The sequence below is a fragment of the Anser brachyrhynchus genome, assembly GCF_964034855.1.
Source record: "Anser brachyrhynchus genome assembly, chromosome: 3".
Lineage (NCBI taxonomy): Eukaryota > Metazoa > Chordata > Aves > Anseriformes > Anatidae > Anser > Anser brachyrhynchus.
This window is the reverse complement of record NC_137696.1, coordinates 69796512-69820472: the sequence shown is the minus strand read 5'-3', so window position 1 is coordinate 69820472 and position 23961 is coordinate 69796512. Positions and strand designations below refer to the sequence as shown.

At 40.5% G+C, this 23961-nt stretch overlaps 1 protein-coding gene across 12 annotated transcripts in view; it reads left to right on the top strand.

Annotated features, from left to right (window-relative positions):
• Window positions 1-1515: 1515 nt before the first annotated feature.
• TPD52L1 (TPD52 like 1) overlaps window positions 1516-23961 on the top strand; it is a 55860-nt gene continuing 33414 nt past the window's right edge. The window contains exons 1-3 of one of the 12 annotated variants that reach the window (XM_080586272.1): window positions 1866-1908; window positions 2788-2872; window positions 23074-23189. In XM_080586272.1, coding sequence (XP_080442398.1) covers window positions 23115-23189 — 75 coding nt within the window. In that variant the 5' untranslated portion in view covers window positions 1866-1908; window positions 2788-2872; window positions 23074-23114. Of the gene's footprint in view, window positions 1909-1968; window positions 2296-2787; window positions 2873-6554; window positions 6663-10148; window positions 11253-11358; window positions 11483-11592; window positions 11840-12382; window positions 12408-12566; window positions 12739-23073; window positions 23190-23961 lie in introns of those variants that run through there. The other 11 variants (XM_080586273.1, XM_080586271.1, XM_080586269.1 and 8 more) reach the window with 11 other exon arrangements.

Here is a 23961-nt window from a genome sequence, read left to right as displayed (position 1 = left end):
AACTATTAGAACAGTCATGAAAATCTGCTGATAAAAGTGTAAGAATGTAAGATTTCAAAAACAGATTAAATTGCTAAAGAACAACTTTTTCAGGCATTTTTATTGGTTAGAATTGTTGACATCCAGTTCCAGGTACTACAGGGTTCACATGAAGGTAAAATAAATACATACTTTGAATGCATTCTGTATGATTTTACATGTCCCTAGCACTTCCTGTGCAGCCTGGAAGAAACTTTAGGGAAGTCTGGTAGACAGATAAGAAAATCCATGCTGCACAATTGCAACTTCTTAACAACTTCTTATGGATCAGTACTCATGCAAAAGACAACATTGTCCCAAGGTAGACATAGCAATGTGAGAAAATTACTGTGATGCTTCTTGTTTCCATTGTGCCTTTGGCCCCTGCCCTTTCTTTCCTGCATCCCTGAGGAAGGGATTAGTATTTGGTTACTGCGGTGGGCTCACCTCATCTGGGTGCCAGCCACCCACCCAGCTGCTTTCTCACTCCCCCTCATCAACAGGGCAGGGGAGAGAAATAAGATGGGAAAACAAAACAATAATGACAACAAACAAACAAACAAAACAACAACGACGACAACAAAAACACCACCACCAACAACAAAAAAACTCGTGGTGATGGTAAAGACAGGGAGATCACTAACCAATTAATATTGCTATTGTTATAGCCCTGTCAGTAAATCAGCTGCTCAATTTCCATCACACTTCACAGAAGTGTACTTTACAGACAAGTATATGTTGTAATTACACCAATTGTTTCACCTGTTGAGAGAAACTTCTCAAGCTGTTTCATACATTTATTGCTGGACTTGGGTTTGAGTTTTTCAATGCAGAAGCTGATGGCATTTCCGAGCTCAACTCTTGTCACGGTAGGATGTCTCATTATTTGAAATGATACGAGCACAGGAATTCATTCTTCTGACAACCTCTGATATGCTTTTGTAAGTGTTAAGTTCTAGCCTAAGGAGATGTCAAATCACAATGAAGAGAGGCTTGCCTAGAGAAAACAATTCATGTTTTATAATAATTCAAATTCAAAACCACCAGCACATGCATGTTAAAGCAAAACATTATTATATATATATATAGAAATCAAGGCTGCCTTGGCCTTAATTTTGTAAATTGTTAGAAAAACGGATTTGAGAAATAAGTTGACACTATGAAATGTTCCACAATGTTTTAAGGCAAAGAGCTTATTTTCTACCTCTTTAACGTCACTGCATAATCATTTTCTTTTGGATTTGCTTCTCTTCATCTAAAATGTTACCTGTTAAAATAAATTCACAGAGAAATGCTGAATGCTTCCTTGGTGTCTTTACTCTCTTCCTTGGTCACTTTTGATATTAAAGGTGTCAAGAAGCTAAGTGTGCTCAGTGTGTCCTGGAAGGCATCTGTTAGTATCAGATACACAACGGGTTGCCCAGGGAGGTGGTGGGGTCACCGTCCCTGGGGGTGTTAAAGGAAAGGCTGGACATGGTGCTTGGGGACGTGGTTCAGTGGGTGACATCGGTGGTAGGGGGATGGTTGGACCAGATGGTCTTGGAGGGCTTTTGCAACCTGAGTGATTCTGTGACACGGAGGCCTTGGAGCCTTGCCCCCGGCCTCGGGGTGCCGGCGGGGTCCCAGGAGGCGCCTGGACCGTGCCCTCACAGGCCGTGCCGTGCCGTGCCGTGTCAGGCCGTGCCGTGCCGTGTCAGGCCGTGCCGTGCCGTGCCGTGCCGTGCCGTGCCGTGTCAGGCCGTGCCGTGCCGTGCCGGCAGGTGTCGCCGCCCGGCTCCGCGGCGCGGGGGCGGGGAGCGGCGGCCCGGCGCCGTCAGAGAGCCGCTGCTCGGCGCGGGGCGACGGCGGCTCCGGTGGGGCCGTGCGGGGCCATGGAGCCGCAGGCACGGGGTGAGTCCGGCCGGCGACGGGACAGCGGGGACAGCGGGCGGGGGGAGGCTGGACCCGGTGCCGGGGGAGCTCAGCCCGGAGCCGCGGTCCCCCCGGGGGAAGGCAGGCAGGCAGGCAGGCAGGCGGCAGCCGGGGCGGCTCTCGCCGCTTGGCAGCGAGCATCTCCTTTGGGTGCTGAGGCTCCCGGGGTCAGGGCAGCCGCTCGTCCCTCTCTGGGTGAAACTGATCAGAGGAGAAAGTTTTCGTGTGAGGTTCGGGTGAGGTGTGGGTCGGACGGAGGTGTGCAGCCTGCACAGATCGCGTTCCTCTCAAGGTCTTGCTTGTGTTTTCTGAAGAGCCTTTTGGCTTCATCACGCGTGTCCACAAGCCCACAGCACTAAGCAGGCGGTAGGACAAATATTTCCTTAAAACCGGAATGCTTAGAAACTGTGTTATCTCATCTGTCTAATAAATAGGGGGAAGAAGGAAGGGGGGAGACATTTCCCTTTTGAAATTGTGTCAAAACATTCTTCCAGGATAGGTAAAAAAAAATTGCATTAAACAAAAATAAAGGAGGCAAATGGGTACTGCAAGTGCTGTTGTGCGTAAAGGTTTTACATCGGGAAGGTGCAGTTCCTGATGCTTGGGAAGGAGAAGGGCTTTCTGGCTAAACCATGCTGCGTGTGCCGTGGCTACACGCAAAATTGTGGCTCTTTGTGGCTACATTGGCAAAATAGACATGTTGCTTAGTTTCTGGTGGTTTTAGAAGTCAGCATAAACATTATAGCGAAAGGCTGTTATCTAAACCAAACACATCTGTACAGACACAACAGCGGGAGATCCTGTTCTTTGAGCGGGAGCTTGGTATGGTAAAAGTTCTGATCGTTTCTTGTTTTGCAGAGTTGGTGGAAGATTATATCTGATTCCAGTTAGCCAGATAGTGGTATATATTCATTTGAATTGCCTTTCCCTGACTAATAAGCATGTAAGTAAATACGTTAGAATCATAGAATCAGGGGGGTTGGAACTAGATGATCTTGGAGGTCCCTTCCAACCCAAGCCATTCTATGATTAAGGTTGGAAAAGACCTCCAAGATCATCTGGTCCAAGCATCCCCCTACCACCAATGTCACCCACTAAACCTTGTCCCTAAGCACCACGTCCAACCTTTCCTTAAACACCCCCAGGGACCACCTCCCTGGGCAACCCATTCCAATGCCCGACTGCTCTTTCTGAGAAGAAATGTCTCCTCATTTCCAACGTGAAATGTTCTTAGTTGTGTTAGTATTCTTAATGTTCTTAGTATGTGTTAAAAATTCAAGCCAATAAAATGTGTCTTCCTAATCTATGTTGTGGTCAGTAGCTCTGTTGTTGCCACAGGAAGGTCTTTTTCTTTAATAACTTGATATGAATGAGTATCTGTTAGATACTGGGGGAATATAAAAGCATTTTGTATTGCTTGGCTTTATCTAATTAGGGATTCTTAACTACCAGTGCAGTGTTTTTGTTGTTGTTTGTTTGTTTGTTTGTTTGTTAATCTTAAACTTAATTTTAGTTGACAGAAAGATGAATACAGGCCTCTTCGAGGCTATACAGTCAGTTCTTCTCAGTTCTTAAGTCACTTTTTTCTTCTATTTTTCAACTGTTTGTTTTATTCCTGCAGTTTCTCAGAACAGTCTTCCATTACTTTAAAAAAAAATAATAATCTTTCTTTGATACACTAGCAGCACAAGCTAAGAGTTTTGTGGTAAGTATTTGCAAGTCAGCAAGTTTCTGTTCCAAAATGTCCTTTTTTCCTTGTAGACTTAATTCACTGCATGCTACTGCAGTTACGGAGCCTTTTGGCAAAAAGGGTTTAATATATATGTCTCTAATACAGTTGAATTCAATGAAGTACATCCGAGCACTGTGCAAAAATCTGAATTTTTCAATTCCACTATGCCATTTGCAGAGCACAGTTATGGGAGGTTACTAGCAAAACAGTAGCAATTTGCTTTGGAAAAAAAAGCAAAAACCAACAAACAAACAAAACCACTGAATTCAAGTAGCTGCTTAAGCAGCTGGAGAAATATTTATACATTTTAATGAGTTTATGAATTACTTCTAAAGAACCTTCAAATACCCACAGAGAAATGAATCCTGAATAGTTTGTTCCAGTGCGCTCTGCTGGGGGATTGCATTGCAATTGAAAAGACAAAGTAAAATCTATACATTTGAAAGCACTTCTGAATTGCTCCTATTTAGCATTTTGAAGGCTTTCTTCAAAGGGACTTTTCTAAATAAATCTGTGCCATTTTATATCCTCCTGAAGGGAGGCCATGCCTGGGTAGATCAACTTCATGTTCAAGAAATATAAAACATGGATTTCTTCAGAACAGGAAAATATGTTTTGTCAGAATTTTTACATACTGGCATGAATCAGCCTTATAAATCTTACTCCAGCTGTGCGGGAAAAAAAGTATTATTCCATGTAACTGAGTCAAGGTACTGCATAGAGGTCACAGCAAGTATCAGGAGGTTGTGTGGTGCAAGGCACAGCATGTTTGCCTATGGTCCAAAGATTGTGAAAGTTAAATGCTCTGATATTTAGCCGAAAGCAATAGCAAGGTTTCATGGACTGGAACGGAATTACTGTTATACTTAAGTGTATTAAATATGTCTTGCAGCATTTGATGCCAACTAGATAAGACAGACTACCAGGTGGAGAATATTAGTAATTAACATTAAAATTATTTTCTACAGAAATAACCATACCTTCCATGTAAACAAATTCACACATAATAAACATCATAAATTGTACTTTGCGTAAGTTGTACCTTTAAGCCTCTGGCTGCTTGTCTTACATCACTTTTTCCTCTGAATGATCCTTGGAGCTAGGTGATCCTGGGAACGTCAGCTATACATAGGTACGTGCTAAAAATTCAGTAACAATTTATTTGTTTTTCTTCTGGCTATCAGGCATTTTTAAAGAGAAAACTTTGGAAGTCAGAAGAGCAGCGCTCCTGTCTGAGAGACAGGAAGATCAGAACTGTGTATTTGTGTCTCTTGATACTTGTTCTGCTTCAGGTCTAGATTAACTCACTGTCCTGTGTAGTCCTGCTTTCTAGTTTAAAATTGTAAATGTCCTCTAATTATCATAATACTATGGATGTTTTTGTCTGTCCTTTATCAGAGGATTCCATGTTACTCAACTCTGGAGCTTTGCTCTTAATACTTTTCTCTCCTTTTGCAATGCTTCTCCTTTTTTTTCTTGTATCCAGCTATAGTCTTACTTCCTGTCATACTCCTCTTGTGTCATCTCTTGACTCAAACTCTGATGAAGCTCTGAGGTGCATCTTTCTGCTCTTTACCCTTCTACCTACTCAAAATCTTTGCAGCTGTTGCTGTTATATCTCTGGCAAAACCTGGTCAAATGATAAAATCTAGTTTGAAGTACATGACATGCACAGCTAAACTGGGAACTTGCAACAAGGAAGACAGGTACTAGCTCCAGTGAAAGACATTAGAAAACTGCAGCTAAAGTTCCTTTTCAGTTTTCTCCTAACTTGCAATTTATTCTACCATATATGTGCTCTTTCCCACCGCTGAAAAGTATTTGCCTATGCTTGGCAGGGCATCTCCCTGTCCTAGGAATTCTTCTTACAGCTGTTCCTGGCACATCTGCTGCCAGTAGTTACGCATTTTAGCCATAGTGGTGTGCCCAGCTAGAGTAAAATACAATACCTGTCAAGTACTGGGGTGAGAGCTGTAATAAGTTTGTAAGTTAGACTCATCCTCGTTGAGTCCTGTGTCTCATAAGCCTGTAGCACAGCATTGCTTTCCAGCTGATGTGCTCCACCTGTGGTCCTCAGGCCAGTCACATCTGGCACGTGAGGTTACAGAGCAGGACAGGCAGCACGTGCCCTTTGTCTGAAGCTTATGATCAGAAGAAAGTCGTTAGAGGCTGCAGTGTTAACACTATGGCCCTTTCCAGTCATACTGGCACGTGCTATCTCAGTCTGATGGTGTTAGCCTGGTACGGTGTACAAGACTCCTTGGAACAGGGCACTGGCAGCTTGGGCAGCATTCTTTTCCATTCTTGCTCCTAAATAGAATCACAGAATCGTTAGGGTTGGAAAAGCCTTCCAAGATCATCTGGTCCAACCATTCACCTACAACCAGTATCACCCACTAAACCATGTCCCTAAGCACCAGGTCCAATCTTTCCTTGAACACCCCCAGGGATGGTGATGCACTTAATAATAAAAAGATAATGAATCTGGGTAGAGGATCTCACTGTGGGAGAGGTTGCTTGGCAGCAGCTCTGTGCTGTGACAGTCTCACCAAAGGGCAGTCTTACTGGGGAGGGCAGCAGCTTCCCTTAAGTTCGTGTTTGAGGTTGGTAGCTTTACCAAGGAGCATTGACTTTTGTTCTGTGTTAACCTTTCCTCTAGGTGCTGAGTCAAATCACTGGCTTGGGGCTGATTTACTGCAGTTGTTCTATGAGAAGAAAATCCCTCTACTCTGTTGAGTCCATCAGCATAGGTTTGTCAGTGTTGATACATGAGATGAGGCAAGGGGAACCTCAGTTTTCTTGCCCAGCAGCAGCTGCTAGGTCCTTCTGTTGTGAGCAGTGCATTTATATTCCCCACCTACCTTTACAAGGGTTGGGTGTGCCTGCCTCTGAGGCTTCAGCATCCACTCTGTTATCCAGGAGTTTGTGCCATCTCCTTGCTGCCCTCTGGAGCTCATCATTGCCCAGCTTCGGAAAGCAGGAGAGAGGACTTACCAAAAAGGTCAGGAGGATATTGGGATAATTGGACTGGCCAGCGAAAACCTGTACGTATGACTGCGTGGTGGAAGTCTCAGCTGCTGTCTTAATACGATGGCATGACGATGAGGTCAAGTGAAAATGATAGGGCTGTAACTTATAGTGGGATTCTTAAATATTTAACAAGAGTGCCCAGAGCTTGAGATAATTGATCTTGTATCATTCATCCATTTTTACACTAGATGGAGGGGAATGCATGGAATGAGTTATCAGTAATATCAGATTTTAAGCAAATAAATGTCCGAAATAAAATGCAGTGCTGCTGTTTTACCCTTTTGAACCTGTACTACTTGCAGCTTAATGACACTTGTCACAAGAAGAGATTCAGTTCGCTGAGGCTGAGAAAAGCTGAGTGGTTTCATGCTACACAAGAGAACTGAGAATAGAACAATGGTGGGATTTGGAAAAGAAAAAAGGACACCTCCTCTAAAATCCAGGGCCAGTCTTATGAGGCACTGTAACCTTGTCACTTTTACAATGATGAAGATACAAAATGCAGAACATACGAAACGAAACATATCAGACACCAAAACAAGTTTTTAAATGCTTGCTCAATTTTTTTATCCTATATCTTTATTTTCACTGGGCTGCTGATACAAGTCTTACTATGAAGCAGCTCAAGTACACTCTGAGTCTACTTTCTGTCAGTCTTCTCTAAGGCATTTGTGGAAAGATTAGTTTGTTAATGGTATTCTGATGTGCCTTGCTGAGTTGTCCAGTACAGTACAGGAAAGTGTGGAGCTTTTAAGGAGCTGTGCTTAGGGCGCGTGTTGCTTGAAGTTCAAGGATGTAGCACAAGCTTGTCAGAAGACTACAGAGTGGTTGAAGTATATTCTGTATGAACATATTAAGGAATATAATTGTGGTTCAGTAGTTTGTTCTAGGGTAATCCTGAAATTTGGTTTTATAAAAACTGTAGTCAGCCTTTATTTCAGAAAGTATTTTAAGGGTAAAATTAGATCTTACTAATCAGAAAATACTTCTTGGAGTAATACATAAGTACTAGACCTGGGCAGGCTAGTTTTGTTTGGTATCATTCACATCTTGTAGAAACACAGTTACAATGACAAATTTTAGAAATGGGGTCTACTGGTGCTCTCTAAAATGGATATTTTGACTGCAGCATTCTCTAAACCCCTGACATACCAGAAATGGTGAGAGGGAACTGAAAAATCTGTATTCTATTGCATTGCACTGACCTTCTCAAAAACCTTAGGCACAATAGTTGGTTTGTGTGATTCACTTAGACAGAGGTAATGCTGCATGGACATCTTTGATATCCATGGATCAAAATCATATTGTAATGTCTGGGTAGGTCATCATTACTTTTCTGCATTCAGGTATGGTTTAGTGTCACAGGTGGATAACTGTAAAAGACATGATAACTTGGCAAGTGCCCGTGTTGCACTTTAGCATTGAATCTACTTTTCTTTCTCATGTCATCTCATTCCCTTTCTCTTTTGATTTGTAAAATGAAGCTGAATATTAGCAGTGAGGATCTTTCTGCAAATGATATGAAAATGCAAAATAAATGCAAAGAGCTGGACATGTGTGAAGTAATACTGCCCCAAGTGCAGTCTTTATAATGATTATAAAGGTCTTACACTGGGTCTCCTGTTCTCCCTCTTCTGCTTGGCACATTTTACTTGCTTGTAGGACTTAAACCATCTGGATAATAGTAAATGCTTCTGAAGTGCTATTCTTGTTAATTACTTTTGTGTAGGTTTTCTTGTACTTCTTGATTTTTTTTTCACTTATTCCAGTAACAAGGTGTTGTTTTTTGTATTAATGGCACAGTAAAATGAATGATCCACTATTGGATCCCCTGTAGTTTAAGCTCCCCTTTATGCTAAGAACATACAGTTCCCATTGTAAATAGTTGCATAAAATACTAGTTTTGGACTTCTCTCCACATTATCTGTCAGGGAGTTTTTTTACTTAAGGATGGTTGCTGAAAGACGTCAATTTCTGCAGCTGAAAGCTAAGGTTTTTACAACAACCAAATAAGAATAATACAACAGCAAAATTTATAAATACAGGTTTACAGAAATAAGGAAAAGGCATGGTTACATGTGTATGTCCTGTGACCAGATATAATAGCTTCTCTCATTTAGTCCAGCTAATGGACTAACAGATGGTTAGGAACTGCCTGGTCAGGGATCCAGTTCTTATGCAGTTTTTACATCTTTGTGTTTCTAGTCACAGAAGGAGGATCGGGGGAGTTCAGATAAGCAGGTAGTGGGTAGCTCAGAAGTAGCTCGAATACCTTGTGTCACATCCAGAAAAGGGAAGGTGACAATATGCCTTGAGCAGTTGGCTCCTTCTGAAGCAAGGAGGGCTGTCAGGACAAAATGCTTGCTTCTGTTTTTAGTGTTGTGTTTTGTTTTTAATGTTTTTTTTTTAGGGTTTGTTTTTTTTATAAAGTTGCTCTGCTGTCACGATTAATTTACCTTAGCATGCAGCCATCTTTGCTGTTCACGAAGAACCTACCTGTTAAAGTGTTCTAAAGCAATGACAGTACTTAAAATCTGTAATGGAAAGCAGTCGCTCCTCAGCTTTGTTCCAGAGGCAAAACTGGGCTTTTAACATTTTTGTAAGTTAATAGAATTTAAAGTAATTTTAACAACAAGAGATTCCTCAAAATGCAAACTCAGGATTTAGCATTTAGTGTGACACAAGAACTAGAGGCTCTAGTGGTGTTTTTGGCAGAGATATATAAAATTACACCAGAAACCTCGATATATGTTTATTTATTTATGCAAGAATGAAGTTTTTATTGATATGGTGTTGGTTTACCCAGTGAAAAGTGTTTGTTCAAAATGTTTTTGTAGCAGACAGTACAATTTTAATTTATTATCATGTGCTTTCTTGCTGAGAGTACTACTTTTGTTTGCTGGTAAGTGAAATTATTATTTGCTTTCCCAGGCCCCAAGGGACCAGATCTTGCTCATACTATTTCTTCATCTTTTAAGAGCTATCCTTTCTGTTTTCTGTTTTCATTTGTATGACCCGACTTCTGCCTTGGTTTTGCTTTAACTTGTGAAACACTGTCCCTCTTTAGCCATCCAAATATATGTTGTCTCTCTCTTTAGTAACTGTGCCTCATTGTAAAGATACATTAATAGTTGCCAGTTACTAATTTATAAATTGCAAGTAAAGTATGAAAACATGATAAAAACTACATATATGGATTTAAAAGGCTGTATGATTTATATTCTGTAAATGTTTATAAATAGTGTCTGAAGAGAGACGATGCTTTCCATGTTTGCTTCTTTAGGAAAAATGTAGGTGGGTCTGCATTCACCTGTTTGTTCAGGTGTTCTGTGTTCACCAGTTCCCTCCCTGGACAATTGCCTTGTCACCTGGGTGAAACTAAGGTGGTGGATGCTTGTGGTTACAAAAGGGTTGCTCATAACCATCTTAAAGTTTTACAATACTTTTTCATAATTTCCTTGGAATAGTTGCTTTCAGTATGGTTTAGGTGATAGATTGACAGATATCATAGATAGATAGATAGATATCATTAGATGATTTTGCTAATAACTTGTGCTGATGTTGCTTTAAGCATTTTAGGAGCTTATCTAATTCCTCTTTCTATGTTTAACACTTTAATTAAAATGTTATTAACTCCACTGAGTAGATCTCAGGTCAGTCACTCTAGGGAAAGCCAACAGATTTTTAGAGGACGACTATTTGAAGTGAATGTGTTCTTTCTTTACTGGGTTGGTACATGCTAAATTTTCATTAAAAAGTGATCAGAGAGAGTTGTATTTAAACACAAGCAGATTTTCCTTAGAGAAAAGTAAAATGTACGTACATTGCAGAGTTAGAGTGGCAATTATACCAGGAACAGAAGATTATCTTCTGTTCAAAGTATTTTAATAGGCAGATGGCAGCTATTAACTTATTATTGTGGGAGGAAGGAATCAAAGTCATAATCAGGGAGAATGATGTTTGCCATGTAATTAAACTATCTAACTGGTGCTGTACACTATTATGTGCCTCTGAGCATACTGAAGAACCAGTGAAACCATGTGGTCTTACAAGAGTAGGTCCTTCAGTCATGTTGTGGGTCAGATTGTGCAGAAACATTGATTAGAGGGGGGAAAAAAGATGATGGTGAAGAAGGAACAATTACTCGAATAGGCTGATTTAAAAAAAAAATGTCTGCTGAATGTTGTTACTCCTATAAACTGATTCACAGTTCAGTTTAAAAGATTTAAGTAAAGTCTTTGCAGAGTTAAATAACATACGTTGTCAGGAAACTTGAAGACATATGCTATGGGTGGAGAAAAATATTTCTGTCCCCTGTGGTTTTAAATTGCTTCAAAAAATAGAGAAGCATAGATAATGAGCAATGTATGCAAAGTCTACATTAAGCAAAAGGAAAGGAGGAGTGTGTGTAATAGTCTGTACCATTCCAGAGAGGTTCAAAGATGATCTAGATCCAGAATTCAAAGGCTAGTTAGCTGTGTCTGTGTCAACACAGAAATATGGCAGGAGTGGTATTTTTGTTGTAGTGAAGTGCCACAAATGAGAATTGGACTGGAGAAAGGTGAGTAAGCAAGAATGCAATGTTAACATTTAAGATGAGTGGAAATAAAGGCATCAATGGAAGTTATTAACAGAGACACAGGCATTGGAATACTGTTTTATTTCAGGAAATGACATCGTGTTATGCCCATCCTACAACAACATCCTTAGAAGAATCTTCTTATATGAGGCAGCAGAAGAGTGCAGAAAAGAGCCAGACTCTCCTTTGGTCTCTTCTCAGACCTTCTTAAGGTACAGAAGGTGCAATAGGGATGATAGCAGACAGGGTAATGTGTATGGCTTGGGGCAGAGGTTTGGGTGATGCTCTTAAAACTGTGATCTAATGCAGTTGTGAGGGGGTAGATACTCAGGTGGTGCTCCCAACCCTCTTCCTTCTCTCGTCAATGTGCTTGCCATTAGCTGTACCCAGAGCAGCTGTCCCTCCTTGGTTTGGGGATTATCTTCCCTGTTGATCTTCAAGGAGGAAGAACAAGCTTTGTCTGTGATGGTGGCCACTGTGGCTGATACCTGAGTGTGAATCAGGGACCTCAAAGATGGAGGCTGTACGGTGTGGCTGGAAGCGCCTGCCAGTCTCCATATCCTGGCCTAGTAAGTAGTCACTTGTCCTGGAACACCATCATTTGTGTAACCCAGGCCGCCTACAGAGGCATATCTCCTGTCCTCAAATCCTACCCAAGAGAAAAGGCCGAGCAACCTGTTTCTATGGGAACTTCACAGACACCCGGGGCCCTAAGCCCCAGATGCCTCCACCCACAGGCTGACAAAGCCAACACGTTTCTTTGTAATTGCGTGCTACAAAACACTGAGTGGGCAAAGGCACAAAGTGCTGATGCCAAAAACTGTGAGGACCTTAGCATGGAGCTGAACATTAAGAGCAGAATAATAAATACACCGTTTCACAATTCAAGGTGCTGGCTAAAAGACTACAGGAAGAACAAATGAACCTTTGGTTTGAACAGGCCCAGCTTGATGGTGCTATTCTGGTTGAGGAGTATTTTGTGGGGGCTACGTCCAAAGAAGTCATGCCACTAACTCCAGTGATGTTTAATTGGGAAACTCCAGGTTTCTCAGGTCAACCATCAGTAGGAATGACTGCCTGGATGTAAGGCTGTGCACTTGCAAGCAGTGAGGTGGCACAGGTTAAAGCTACTTTTCAGTAGGTTTGGAGTAATTGTTTTAACAAATAATGTTATCTTAAAGGGCCTATGCAAGGGAATGCATGATAAAATGGTTAGCTTTAAAATAATACTGACAAAATAAGCTTTATTTTCGTTGGTTTTAAAGGGTCATTTGTATGTAATCATTTGTATTGCAGATGGAGGCTTCCAAGAGTAGGTCAAGTTCCTGCAGGCAAGCCTGGTGGAAGTCTGCCCTATCAGATAATCACCCCTTTGGAAGGCAAAAGTGAACTGGCACCAAGTAGCTCATCGTAGTTCCAGGGAGTTAAGGGCTACTCCAACCAAAGCTGGTGTGATGCTTAAAAACAGGTTTGTGAGAGGAAGGACACAAGAGCTGCCTGGTATGTGGCCTGTGTTGATTCGCTACTGCTTCAGGATAGCCATGAGCTCTTATGTAGTTTAACATCAGCATTTAAGAAAAGCTTTGGTGGCAGGATATGTGCCTTCATCCCAACATTGTGGGTGAATTATTGTCAGTAATTTATAACTGTGATACTGCCTACTAGGCTGAGTCACAGGTCATGGACCTTATGTGCCAAGCAGTATGCAAAAAGGCAGTCCTGGTCCTTAAAAACTGTAATCTTTACTCTCCCAACATGAGGGACTGAGCAGATATCAGGAGGGATAATTTGTCCCTTTTCTTTCAGCACTCCTAATTCTGTTTTAGTGTATGTCAAAGTGCTGAGATTTAATCTGTATTAAAGCAATGGGAATTATGAATTTGAGCCTGAATAGAATAAGACTCTGTCATGTACCCAGTTATAATTGTTTGCTGTGTATTTTCCATAGGGAGTTTACAAGATCAGAAGTGGCATATCTGCCTTATATGTTGAGATAGCTAGTTTTGTTTAAAAAAAAAAAAAAAAAGCTGCTGGCTGCAAGATTCTTCTCATTTCTAATTAGACTTCTAAAGATCTTATTACTTATGCTTTCTGTGATCTAAAGGATACAAATTACAGCTACTTGAGGAATTTCTTTTTTAATTAAAAAATAACACTTTATCGCTTCTTGTAACACAGATACTTTGTTGGAAATTAATTGAGGAGACTCATGTGTTTAATTATACTGCAGTTAGATTGCTATCTAGTGATACTCTTTTGCACCTGGGTTTAGAAAAGTACAGCAAACTGATCCTTTCTTGGGAGAGGAAGGTTATTAAATCATGCCATTAAGCTTCTGTGATTTTTGATTCAGTGAAGCAGATGTGTGAGCTTAATTATACAGTTGGTGGCATCACAGTCACTTCTACCAGCTGAGGATGGGACCCAAGATGCCTGTCTATTCTGAGATTGGAAAAATGTACCTTTGTGTATTTTTAGTGTGAAAGGGTGGGTTTAAAATTTTAACTGACAACTTCCACCTCTGACTGCCAGCATTTCCATGTCATAGCTCTTATCTTCCCCTATGTTTCTTATTCTTGAGTCTGATTATATATGCTTTATTCCTTCACTTGTGTTATGCAGTCTGTTAGAGTTTCTAGAGTACCTAATTTGTAGAACAAGTCTCCTTTGTGACTCAGTGTCATCCACTTTCTCATTCCCTATTATTCCATCGTGACTTCATCTTCTTTCCTTTTTTTTTTTCTTTTTCTTTTTTTTTTTCTGTTCTGCCTAAAGAAAGGGAAGAGATGATAGCTCTTCCACTTGTGGCATCTTTTTCTCTCCCTTGACCTCATGGAAGGTTGTGCAGAATGATCAATAGAAAGCACAGTAAGTGGTACAATACTGTCATTACTTTCAGTATTGACATAATAGAAGCATCTGCTGTCTTTAAACTGTTGCATTTCACAACAATTGCTTTGTATTTCCATAGCTACAGCTTAGAAAGCAATGTCCCCGTTGTCTTCCCCGGGTAGGCAGGATTATTATTTTATACAAAGCAAGCTACACATTTTTGGATAAAATGCTTAATAACGTGACAACCAAGCATTTCTGGATGTTAGTTAATTATTTTGTTTGGAAGATCAGTTCCTAGGTTGAAGCTTGGTACCTACTTTTTAGTAAGTGATATATGTATTTTTACCACTATTGCTGTTTTCTCTTACCTATTGGACTTTTTGATTATCATCTCAAAAAACACCCTTTACCAATGTGTGTGGCTTCTCAGTGTCGTGGTCAAGCTGTGGAGATGGTTCTCTGCCAATTATTTTTTGCACCGGTTGTCTTCCTCCACCATCTAACTGTGTTAGTGGGGAAAAATAACACAGTGAGATCCTCAAAGTATAATTACTTTTCTGTTTAAAAAAAAAAAAAAGTGAAAATAGAGAATTAGCACACTACAACTGGCTGCTTATCCAGGGACTTCAAATAAAAGTGTTCCTTTGTTTGGAAACCTGACAGTCTGCCTCATAGTTAGGGACAGATGCCTGGTTTGAGGGAGTTAAGAGATGGGATGGAAAGCCTAAGGTCGGTAGTGAGCTGCTCCAGAGTGACTGAGAACATTTCTTCTGAGATGGTCAGCTGTATCCAGGAGGTCTTGAACACCCAAAAGCTGTGCTCCTTCCTTCTCCTTGACACTATGCTGGGCCCAAAGCCCAGTGGAGAGAGGAAAAGATCTGCCCATCTATATCTCCTCTTACAGGGAGCATACTTGAAGAAGGGAGATCGAGCCCCAGGAAGGGGGCTTTATGCCTTTGGTCAACGTGACCAGTGTGGCTTGAGTTCTTCCCTCTCTGAACCAAGAAGAACCCAGCCTCTAGTTTTATTTCCCAATCGTAGCTTCAAAACCAATCTTCCTTCTACTTTGAGTTCTGAGTCCTCTAGGAGAAAGACAGTCTGTGTGGTAATTGTGGAGTTCAAGCAGTTTTAGACTTTTCCACAGATTGAACCAAACACAGAAGAGATCCTCCTTCATGTTCTTTCTTTTCTAGTTGGATTAAATGAAAGCATATCTTCCCATTTAGATCTTCCTGTGGTAACAGGAGCATAGAAAGGGTCCTGGAAATCTTTGCGATTTTTAATATTTTTTTTTCTAATCAGTTTAGTTTTTTTATTTTAAGTGCTTCTAGGCCCCCTTTCCCACCCCCACACTACTCCCCTTAATCTCTGTATCTGGCATTAATTCTACATTATAAAGAAGATCAAAGACACTAATGCAATGTCTGGACGGTGCCTTTGTTCTACTTACCATTTCATCCCTTTGAAGTTTTAATTGCAATTTAAATTTGTAAACAAGTTTTTTCTAATATTAAATAAGATGGAGTTGTGCATACCTTGCTTTGCTGTTAGCTGCAATGTAATGACATGGCAAAAGAAGCTGTAATGTTGTTTTGCTTAGTCTAAGAGTTACACAATTAGAAGATGTTTTCTTCCTTTGATATGAATGCTAAATAACGAGGTAGGTATGCTATTTTTAACAGGTCATGAAACAAAAAATTAGAGCAGTGAAAGGACTTCAATACTCGACTGTTTTGTTAGAGTAAAGTATCATGTTCTATTTATTTCTCTGAAATAAACGTTGGGGAATGTACAAAAGCAAAAAATTGTTGTTCTTGCCTTTAACTTTATTGTCACCGTGGTTAATTCAGCAGACATCACTGCCAATAATGTGTTGTTGCATTTTTGTTTTTGTTTTAACAAGGTCAATGTACAAGAATTAGCCTAATAGTTATACTGTAATAGTGCCTTTAATGGTGCCTCCCAGAGTTAAGCCTTGATCGAGCTTCTTTGTTGAGCCTGATAGTAAACAGAAGAAGTACAGAGAAGGCAGCGAGGTCTTGTTAGCTGACCATGAGAGATGGTAGATTCATAGAATAGGTTCCAAGATTGCTTCTGCTCCTTTGATGTCGTGTGATTTATTTTTTTTTAATTTTATTTTTTTCCCCATGAAAGAGAATTGCTGGGCACCAGACACAGCAACTAAGATTGAGTTCAGGAGAAATATGAATGATTTGATCTGGACAAGATAGAGGAGCAAGTAGATGCTAGTAAGTGGTGCTGTGTGGACTCACCATACCTCTAGCTTGATGTGCAACCTGTTAGTGGCCTGCTTGAATGAGATTTGGAGAGCTTTTACATTAGATGAATTCATGAAGGTCAATGCCTAAATTATTGTTCTGCTGGGAAAGGACACGAGATACAGGATGCCATGGATTCTAGTGTTGTCTGGTAATCTGTTAGGTAAAGCTCCAAATTCATCCTGGGAAGCTTGCAACACCTGTGCAAAGTAAAAGCCATTCAGTCTCCCAACAACCTCTGCCATTCTATGCAGGTGGAAAGTTCATTCCCAGGTCCAAATCTGGATATTGGTATGATTTTGAAATTATACCAGCTGTGCATCTGAACAAATTTAATAACCTTAACAATCCCAGTTTTTCCTTTTATAAACCACAGCTAGAAACAGGGCATGGTATGTGGTGTTTCTTGGAAAAGTGGGGAAGGAGAGCTGGGAATGCAGCATGAATGCAATTCCTCCAAGAGGAAGCACATATATCCTAGTTGGGAAAGGGAAGAACATTGGGAACCTCAGACCAATCCAGACCAGTCTTTTCATTTCTTTTTTTTTTTTTTTTTTGATTCTGCTGTGAAATATCCCTCAAAATTAGATTTTAATCTCAGCTACTTTCAGCTCACTCCCCGAAGTGACCAATACTCCATGGCTCGTAACTATGAGCTGTGCGTCCTTATGAGAGCAGTACTTGTGGGTGGGTTTATATGACACCCTTAGAGTGTACTGGAGGGTGATAGGCTGCTTCTTGGAAAGCTGCCCATGGAGGATGGCTCGGTCATCATCAGACACTCACAGTATTTCCCTCTGTGTGGAGGCTCTAGTTGCAAATATGAGAGATGGCAGAATCTATAGAGAGAAAGCAATAATTGGGAGAAATTTTCTGCTATCCTTTGCAGAGCAGTACATTGCAGAGATGCCCACAAACTCTGAGCAACTGGTATATACCTTGATCCAAAGCAGAAGTTCAAGGCTCAAGAGCAGTATATTATGTTGTCATAATATATATGCCTGAGCTGATAAACATCACTAATTACAAGAAAGGAAGTCTACTGATGCAGCTGTAGCCTGAATTTAAGCTGGCTGATAGAGCCATATGTTGAGCTCCATTTCAAAAATAAATATGTCCTAATTGTAACAACTCTGCTTATTGTAGCTATGTAATCGATGGCATTGCTAACGCAGACCTTGACTTCCATTCAGCAGGATTAATCCATCAGCATAATGCATCGCTATGGACTGGTCTGGGGAGAATCAGATCTTATGGTCATAGAATTACATGAGTTTCAGGCCAGTGAAGTCAGTTTGTCCTGGTTTCTGCTGGGACAGTTAGTTTTCTTCCTAGTAGCTGCTGTGGTGCTGGGTTTTGGATTTAGGCAGAGCACAGTGCTGATACCAGAGGGATGTTTCAGTCACTGCAGAGCAGTGCTCGCACAGAGCCGAGGCCTCTCCTGCTCCTGGTGCTGCCCGGCCAGCGAGGAGGCTGGGGGTGCCCCAGGAGCTGGGAGGGGACACGGCCAGGACAGCTGGCCCAGGCTGCCCACGGGGATGTCCCACACCGTGTGGTGCTGCGTGGAACAGTAAAACTGGGGGGTTGGCTGGTGGGGGGGGGGGTAGGGGGCTGCTTGTGCGCTGGCTGGGCATTGGTCCATGGCTGGTGAGCAACTGCATTGTGCGTCACTTGCCTTGTATATTCTTTATTATTACTATTACTTTTTTTTTTTTCTGTCCTATTAAACAGTCTTTATCTCAACCCACAAGCTTTTACTTTTTTTCCTGATTCTCTCCACCATCCCACTGGGTGAGGGGGATTGAGTGAATGGCTGTGTGGTGCTTAGCTGCCTGCCAGCTTAAACCACAACACAGTTAACTTTAACAATCAGACTAGGAATTCTAGTAGAGTAGGGTTATTTTAGTGTGTCTACTTTTGTGAGCATGCAGTTAAAACAGCTTTAGTTTCCTGCACATAAAACCAGTTGGCAAGTTGTTAATAATGATTCTGAGTAGGCATTTATTTGTCACTTCATGTGGAAAACTGTTAGCTGTTGGGAAATTTTGCAACTTTGAAATTTTGTGCTTTCTAACTTTTGTCAGATAGGGTCCTCACTGGAAGTTAATAAGTAATAAGTATTTCTCTAATTCTGTAAATTAGGAGAAGGAGTAACTTAAATTAACTTTATAGCTTCCCCATACTTTCTGTGGGCTGTTGTGAAAGCAGAGCCTTGAAATGTTACCTAACTGGATTTGTGACCTCACAACAAGTGGTCTTTTTGTCTGCGTCTTGCACAACCGAAATCGAAGCAAACCATTCAGGGCCTAGGATTCCACTGCAAGGGAATGAGACTTGACAGGGTCTCCAGAGGCTTGAGAGCAAACATGGGTAGTTTAATAGAAAATAGCCTGCCTGTATATTGCACAAACTGTTCGTTGTGGTCATATAAAATAGCCATGGGTTAACTGATATTTTAATAAGCAGCTAGTGATCATTTGAATAGTATTATTTAAGGTAATCTAAAGCTAAAGGAAAAGATGAGACATCAGTAACTGTGTAGATATATCAATGTAGTATGTACCTATATAGATTTTGATATATTTAATTCCAGGTGAATTAGAAACCAGTTAAATTCTTTCTACTGCCAAAGAAAAAAAAACATGAAACAACCAAGAAAAGCTCTGTGTTGTATACTTGGTTGCAGCAACTCTCTATAAAGTGTATGTCTGTACATGCATATAGGTGAATGTCAGCATTAATAAAATGCCTTTTTTTTTTTTTCTTGGGCAAAGTACATAATTGCTGGAATTCAATGTACATGATGAAGTACAATAATGCAATGTTATCCTAAAATTCTAGCTTTAGGTGACTAAATGCAGCACTTTATGTTGTAGAAAAATAATAGGCTTTAACTATTTATCTGAATCAACTCATCTTTGTATGTGTTTTTCATGAGTTGCTAGACTAAGAGTGTTTAACAAGACGTATAGCTAGATAACTAACACACTAAATAGGGTCCTACCTCATTCCTTGATTCTTAATTACTCAGGCAGTTAATTGGAGAATACAGGAGCTCACTGAGATTCCTAATTCTATTATGCTTCTGTATCTGGTACATCTGTAACCGATGTCTGAAAGGTGTATTGCTACCTAGTTGAAAGGACCCTACAGGTAAGGTGGGGTGGAAGCTGCGCTTCCTGCACAGAGCAGAAGGTGGAAGAATGCTTTGGGCTAGTATGAATGCTTTGTGCTCAGCAATACTAGCAATAGGAGCTGTTTTACTACCAAAATCAATAGTCACCCTTACTTGTATTGGTGTGAATCTAGCTGCAGGTTCCTGTTCACCCTGGGGACTACAACGTTAAGCTGTTTTATGAGTAGGAAAATCTCTATAGCATAATTTCCTGTGAATCAAGCTAATGCTGCAGTTTCCCCAGGGGCTGCGATGAACTCCCCTGGGTCAGATGCCGTAGTAACCTCACAGGAGGCGTGCTCTGGTGGAATGGATGCCATGGTGCTCAGAAGAGCAAACTTGGCCATTTTTTCTGTTGTTGTAAAAGAGATACTGTGAATGACTTTTGTTCTCTGTTTGGTTTCTCAGATATCTCATAAAAGAATGAGCAAATCTAGTATTCTGTCCGTCTGTGAAATCACTCTAAATCTTCTCTACCAACTGACTGTTTTCATCAAGCTTGTTGTAAAAGAGCTCTAACGCTGTCTGAAGTCTAATACAGGACTTAGTGGTTATTAGAGGAGAAATAGGGACAGGCACTTAAGTCAAAAAAAGAAAAGAAGGAACAAAGTCTTGTGAACCCTACTTGCAGACTGCCTTCCAATTGCTTGTGGACACTAAAATCTCTAGGGGTTAAGTTCTTTTATTCTTTATTCCTCCATTTCCTAAGCTGAAGACTAAGAGAGACAAACTAGAGAGAGGGAATCTGTGAGGGCAGCCCCAGACACTGAAGAGATCAGGTCAGATTCAAGAAAGGAGTTTCTGTTGCTCAAGCAGGGAATAAACTGGGAAGTTCAGATGAGGTAGCACCGGAACTGGAACATCCTACCTGTGCTGATAGGCCTGCCCCAGGACTAAAGTGGTTCATCATAAGTGGTGAGGGGATACCAGTGAAGATGTCCTCAGCATAGAGTGGAATGGCAGTGGAAGGTGAAGTTGAAGACTGAAAGCTGCTTCTTTGGGGGGGGACAACAAAAAACAACCAAGGATCATGAGAGAAAGGCAGAGACTGAGAACAGCAATGGAGGAGTCAGAGAGTAGGTTGCTAGTAGGTTCCTTGTACTCATGTGAGGAAATTTAAGAATTGAGACTGGTTGAAAGAAGACCAAGATGCACAGTATGGTGGAGAGATTTTCAGACTGAAAGTCTGAGGTGACTGAAGTAAAGCCGATGCAGGACAGTGACCATTAGGGAGGACTGTGGTAGAGTCTTTAGAAAAACGGTGGAGGTGGAGGGATCAGACTAGATTTTAGGGGACTTGAGGCTTGTATGAGAAACAAGATCAGAATTGTGACAGGCACTGGGTAAGGTTGCAGAGGATCATGCAGAAGATTGACGTGCATGTGCATTTTTTTTGGAACGGATTTTTATTTCAGTAGTATTTTGAAGATCAAACTTGACCATTTGGTCTAATTAAATCTTACTCATTCTTTGGTGATTTTGGTCCATGCTGGCTTCCACATATCTGTCTATCCATTGTCTAACAGTTCTGGCCTCTTTACCTAGGCAATCCCAAACTAATACTATCCCTTAAGTACAGATCTGTCTCCTTCTTAGCTTAAGTATCAGCTGGTCCCAGATCTCCTCATCTCATGTCTTCTACTAATTCAGCCCCAAGACTTTCCTTAAGGGTTTTCAACCTTAACCCTATTGGCCCTAAGATTCACCCCAGTATTTCCAAGAGCTGCTGCTCCCCCATCTGTGAAGAAAAGGAGACTGCTGCCAAGACCACAGGGGAGTAAGTTTAGCCTGATTCCCATAGCAACTCTGTTAATCCTCAAAAAAAAAAAAAAAATCAAACAATTGTGTTTAGGATGGAGTGGGGCTAATAAAGGTAATTTAGGAGCATTCCTACTGAATAAATGTGCTTTTCTTTTGTTGTGACTTTGGCAATGTAGGATGTCCTGGCAAGTTGATTTTTGGGTAATAGCAAAGGTAGGAACTTCTTTTAAATGCTTTCTTCTTTTTAAAACATTTTGTGCCTATGGGTGGTGCTCAACTTTTGCATATGGTGCCAGACAGGGGATCTGCACCTGCGTTACTTCTCTTTATCTTACCACTCATGGGAGGCTGTAATTAGTAAGACTGAGTTTGCCACATTGTGCTCTGCGGTGAAGCTGCTGCTAAGAATCAAATCTGTTCTATTCTGTTAAATAGGAGGAAATCCAGGTACACTGTGGGAGTCTATATGGAAGAAATGATGAAAGGCTTGAGGGAGTTTTGCTTTCTTCTTTTTCTTTCTGCATACTGAATGAAGTACTCAGTTTCACATTGTTGAATACTCTAGGCTTGCTGCTTGTAACCTCTACTCCCTAATGTCAAAACTTAGTTAAATTCTAATCTCTGTGGAAAAGAGTATACAGACCTCTGTGGAGGCCTAAAATAAGTTGGTCTCTCCTGTATTAAAGAGCATACAGATGTCAGGAGTCATCTGAGATGGCTGGTTAGCCAGCTGAAGGACTGAAATATAGGGAAAAGTGCTGTTTGAGATGTAGCCAGGAGGAAAACTTTCTTCTACAACAGAAACAGATTAAGAACTTCAAAACAAATTCTAAAGGAGAGAGAATGTTTTCTGTTATGTTTTGCATTGTTTTGTTCGCAGACAATGAAGAATGAGAGTCTGCTATTGAGTGAGATCCCAGCTGCCACTCTTCTCTTCACTGAGTGTTTGGGAGACAGGTTATATTGTGGTTCTTCTGAATGTAATATACCAGTTCCAGGTCTCACAGACGTTTTATGTGAATAGTTTGGTTATCGTACGTACTGATGCTCATCTTGGGACACACAGAAGAAGGTGGTGACTGGAGATATAGTATAATTATTCTCCCTTTACAGGTTTAGATGAGGAATCAAGGTATGTTTCTCTCTAACATTTAGAAATTTGCAAGCAGGAGGTATGGCGTTTCCTTCTGCAGACTGTGTCCATCTGCAAGGTTCTCAAATTGTTGCAGAGGTATTCCTAAAGTAAATCATGGTTGGTAATATACTTCCTATATTGCTCAATGTGCTATTGGCACTTTTCACATCAGTGATCCGCATTAATCAACTTCCTTTTTTTGAAGAAAACCAGTGCTTTTTAGTTACAGTTTTGTTTGGGGTTGGTTGGTTGGTTTAGTTTTTGCTTTTTTGTTTGTTTGTTTGTTTTTTGTTTGTTTGTTTTGCTGTGTTGTTAGAAAAAAAAATCTTGCTATGGACTAGTGAGATCCAAGGTGATTGCCTTCTTGGAATGAGTGGTGCTTTAACATATTAAATTGCTTTTATACATCAGTTACCATCTAATACTTCCAATAGTTTTTCAAAAGTAAGGAGAAACAGAATCCACATGACCTTTAGCAGGAAAGCATTGTTTTGTTGTTCACTTCTTTTTTTTCCTAGTGGGTGAATATTACATCATTCTTTGATTTTAGAGGATGACAATATTACAGCTGAAATAACTGATAGCAGCTGTCTTAACTTTTTAACTCTTTACTTTAAGGTCTGTTGGAAACCCAGGCTTTGAATGAGGCAGATGAAGACATGGTCACTGATGTTGATTTCACCAATATGATCTCTGAAGAAGAAAAAGAAGAGTTAAAAATTGAGCTGGCCAAGGTAATGAATTTGGATTTCTGTGAGTATTAATGTTTCTACTTCCTTTAACTGAAATATATTCATTGCAGGGTGAAGTACACATCATAAAAATTGTTCTTCCTTTAAGTAGAACTATTCTGGGCTACAATGATGTGAAACAATTCTTTTCCTTAGATATTTTTGGAATGTTAGCTATCTTTCACCTGATGATTATGAAGTTAAATATGCCATTTTAGTCAACAAAAGCCATTTGTCTTTATTTATAAACCTTCTTCTACAAAGACTGAAAGGTGTTCCTCTTATCAGATCCATGAAATTGTTGTTATGGTGGTGTGACACCTGATAGAAAAGATTCTTTGTATGGTGCTCAAAGGAAAAGCTGATGATGATGGTTACAGACAAGACTGATGATGATTGGTGTAGCAATTTCACTACGATTCTGTTTTCTTCATCACTGATGCATCTGGAGACGGTTGCAATTTTGATTTGCATTTATTGTTTGCCTAATTAAAGAACTTCAGGACACTGTGAAAAAGTTTAAAAATAGTACTTAATAAAAAAAATAACGGGAGAAAAAAGGTGTGAACTCTGTGGTCTTTTGATTACAAAGGTTAAGGTGATTGTCTAGATTCAGCTTATGATGAGAGAGTGCTCTGTGAAGTGTTTGCTGCTATTGCACGTGGAAAGGAATCATCCAGAAGACAGCTCTTTTACTGAGAATAGTTCCTGTATTTTGTATGACAGAAATATTTAAATTACTGTTAAGTCATAATATTAAATACTCTAAGTCATA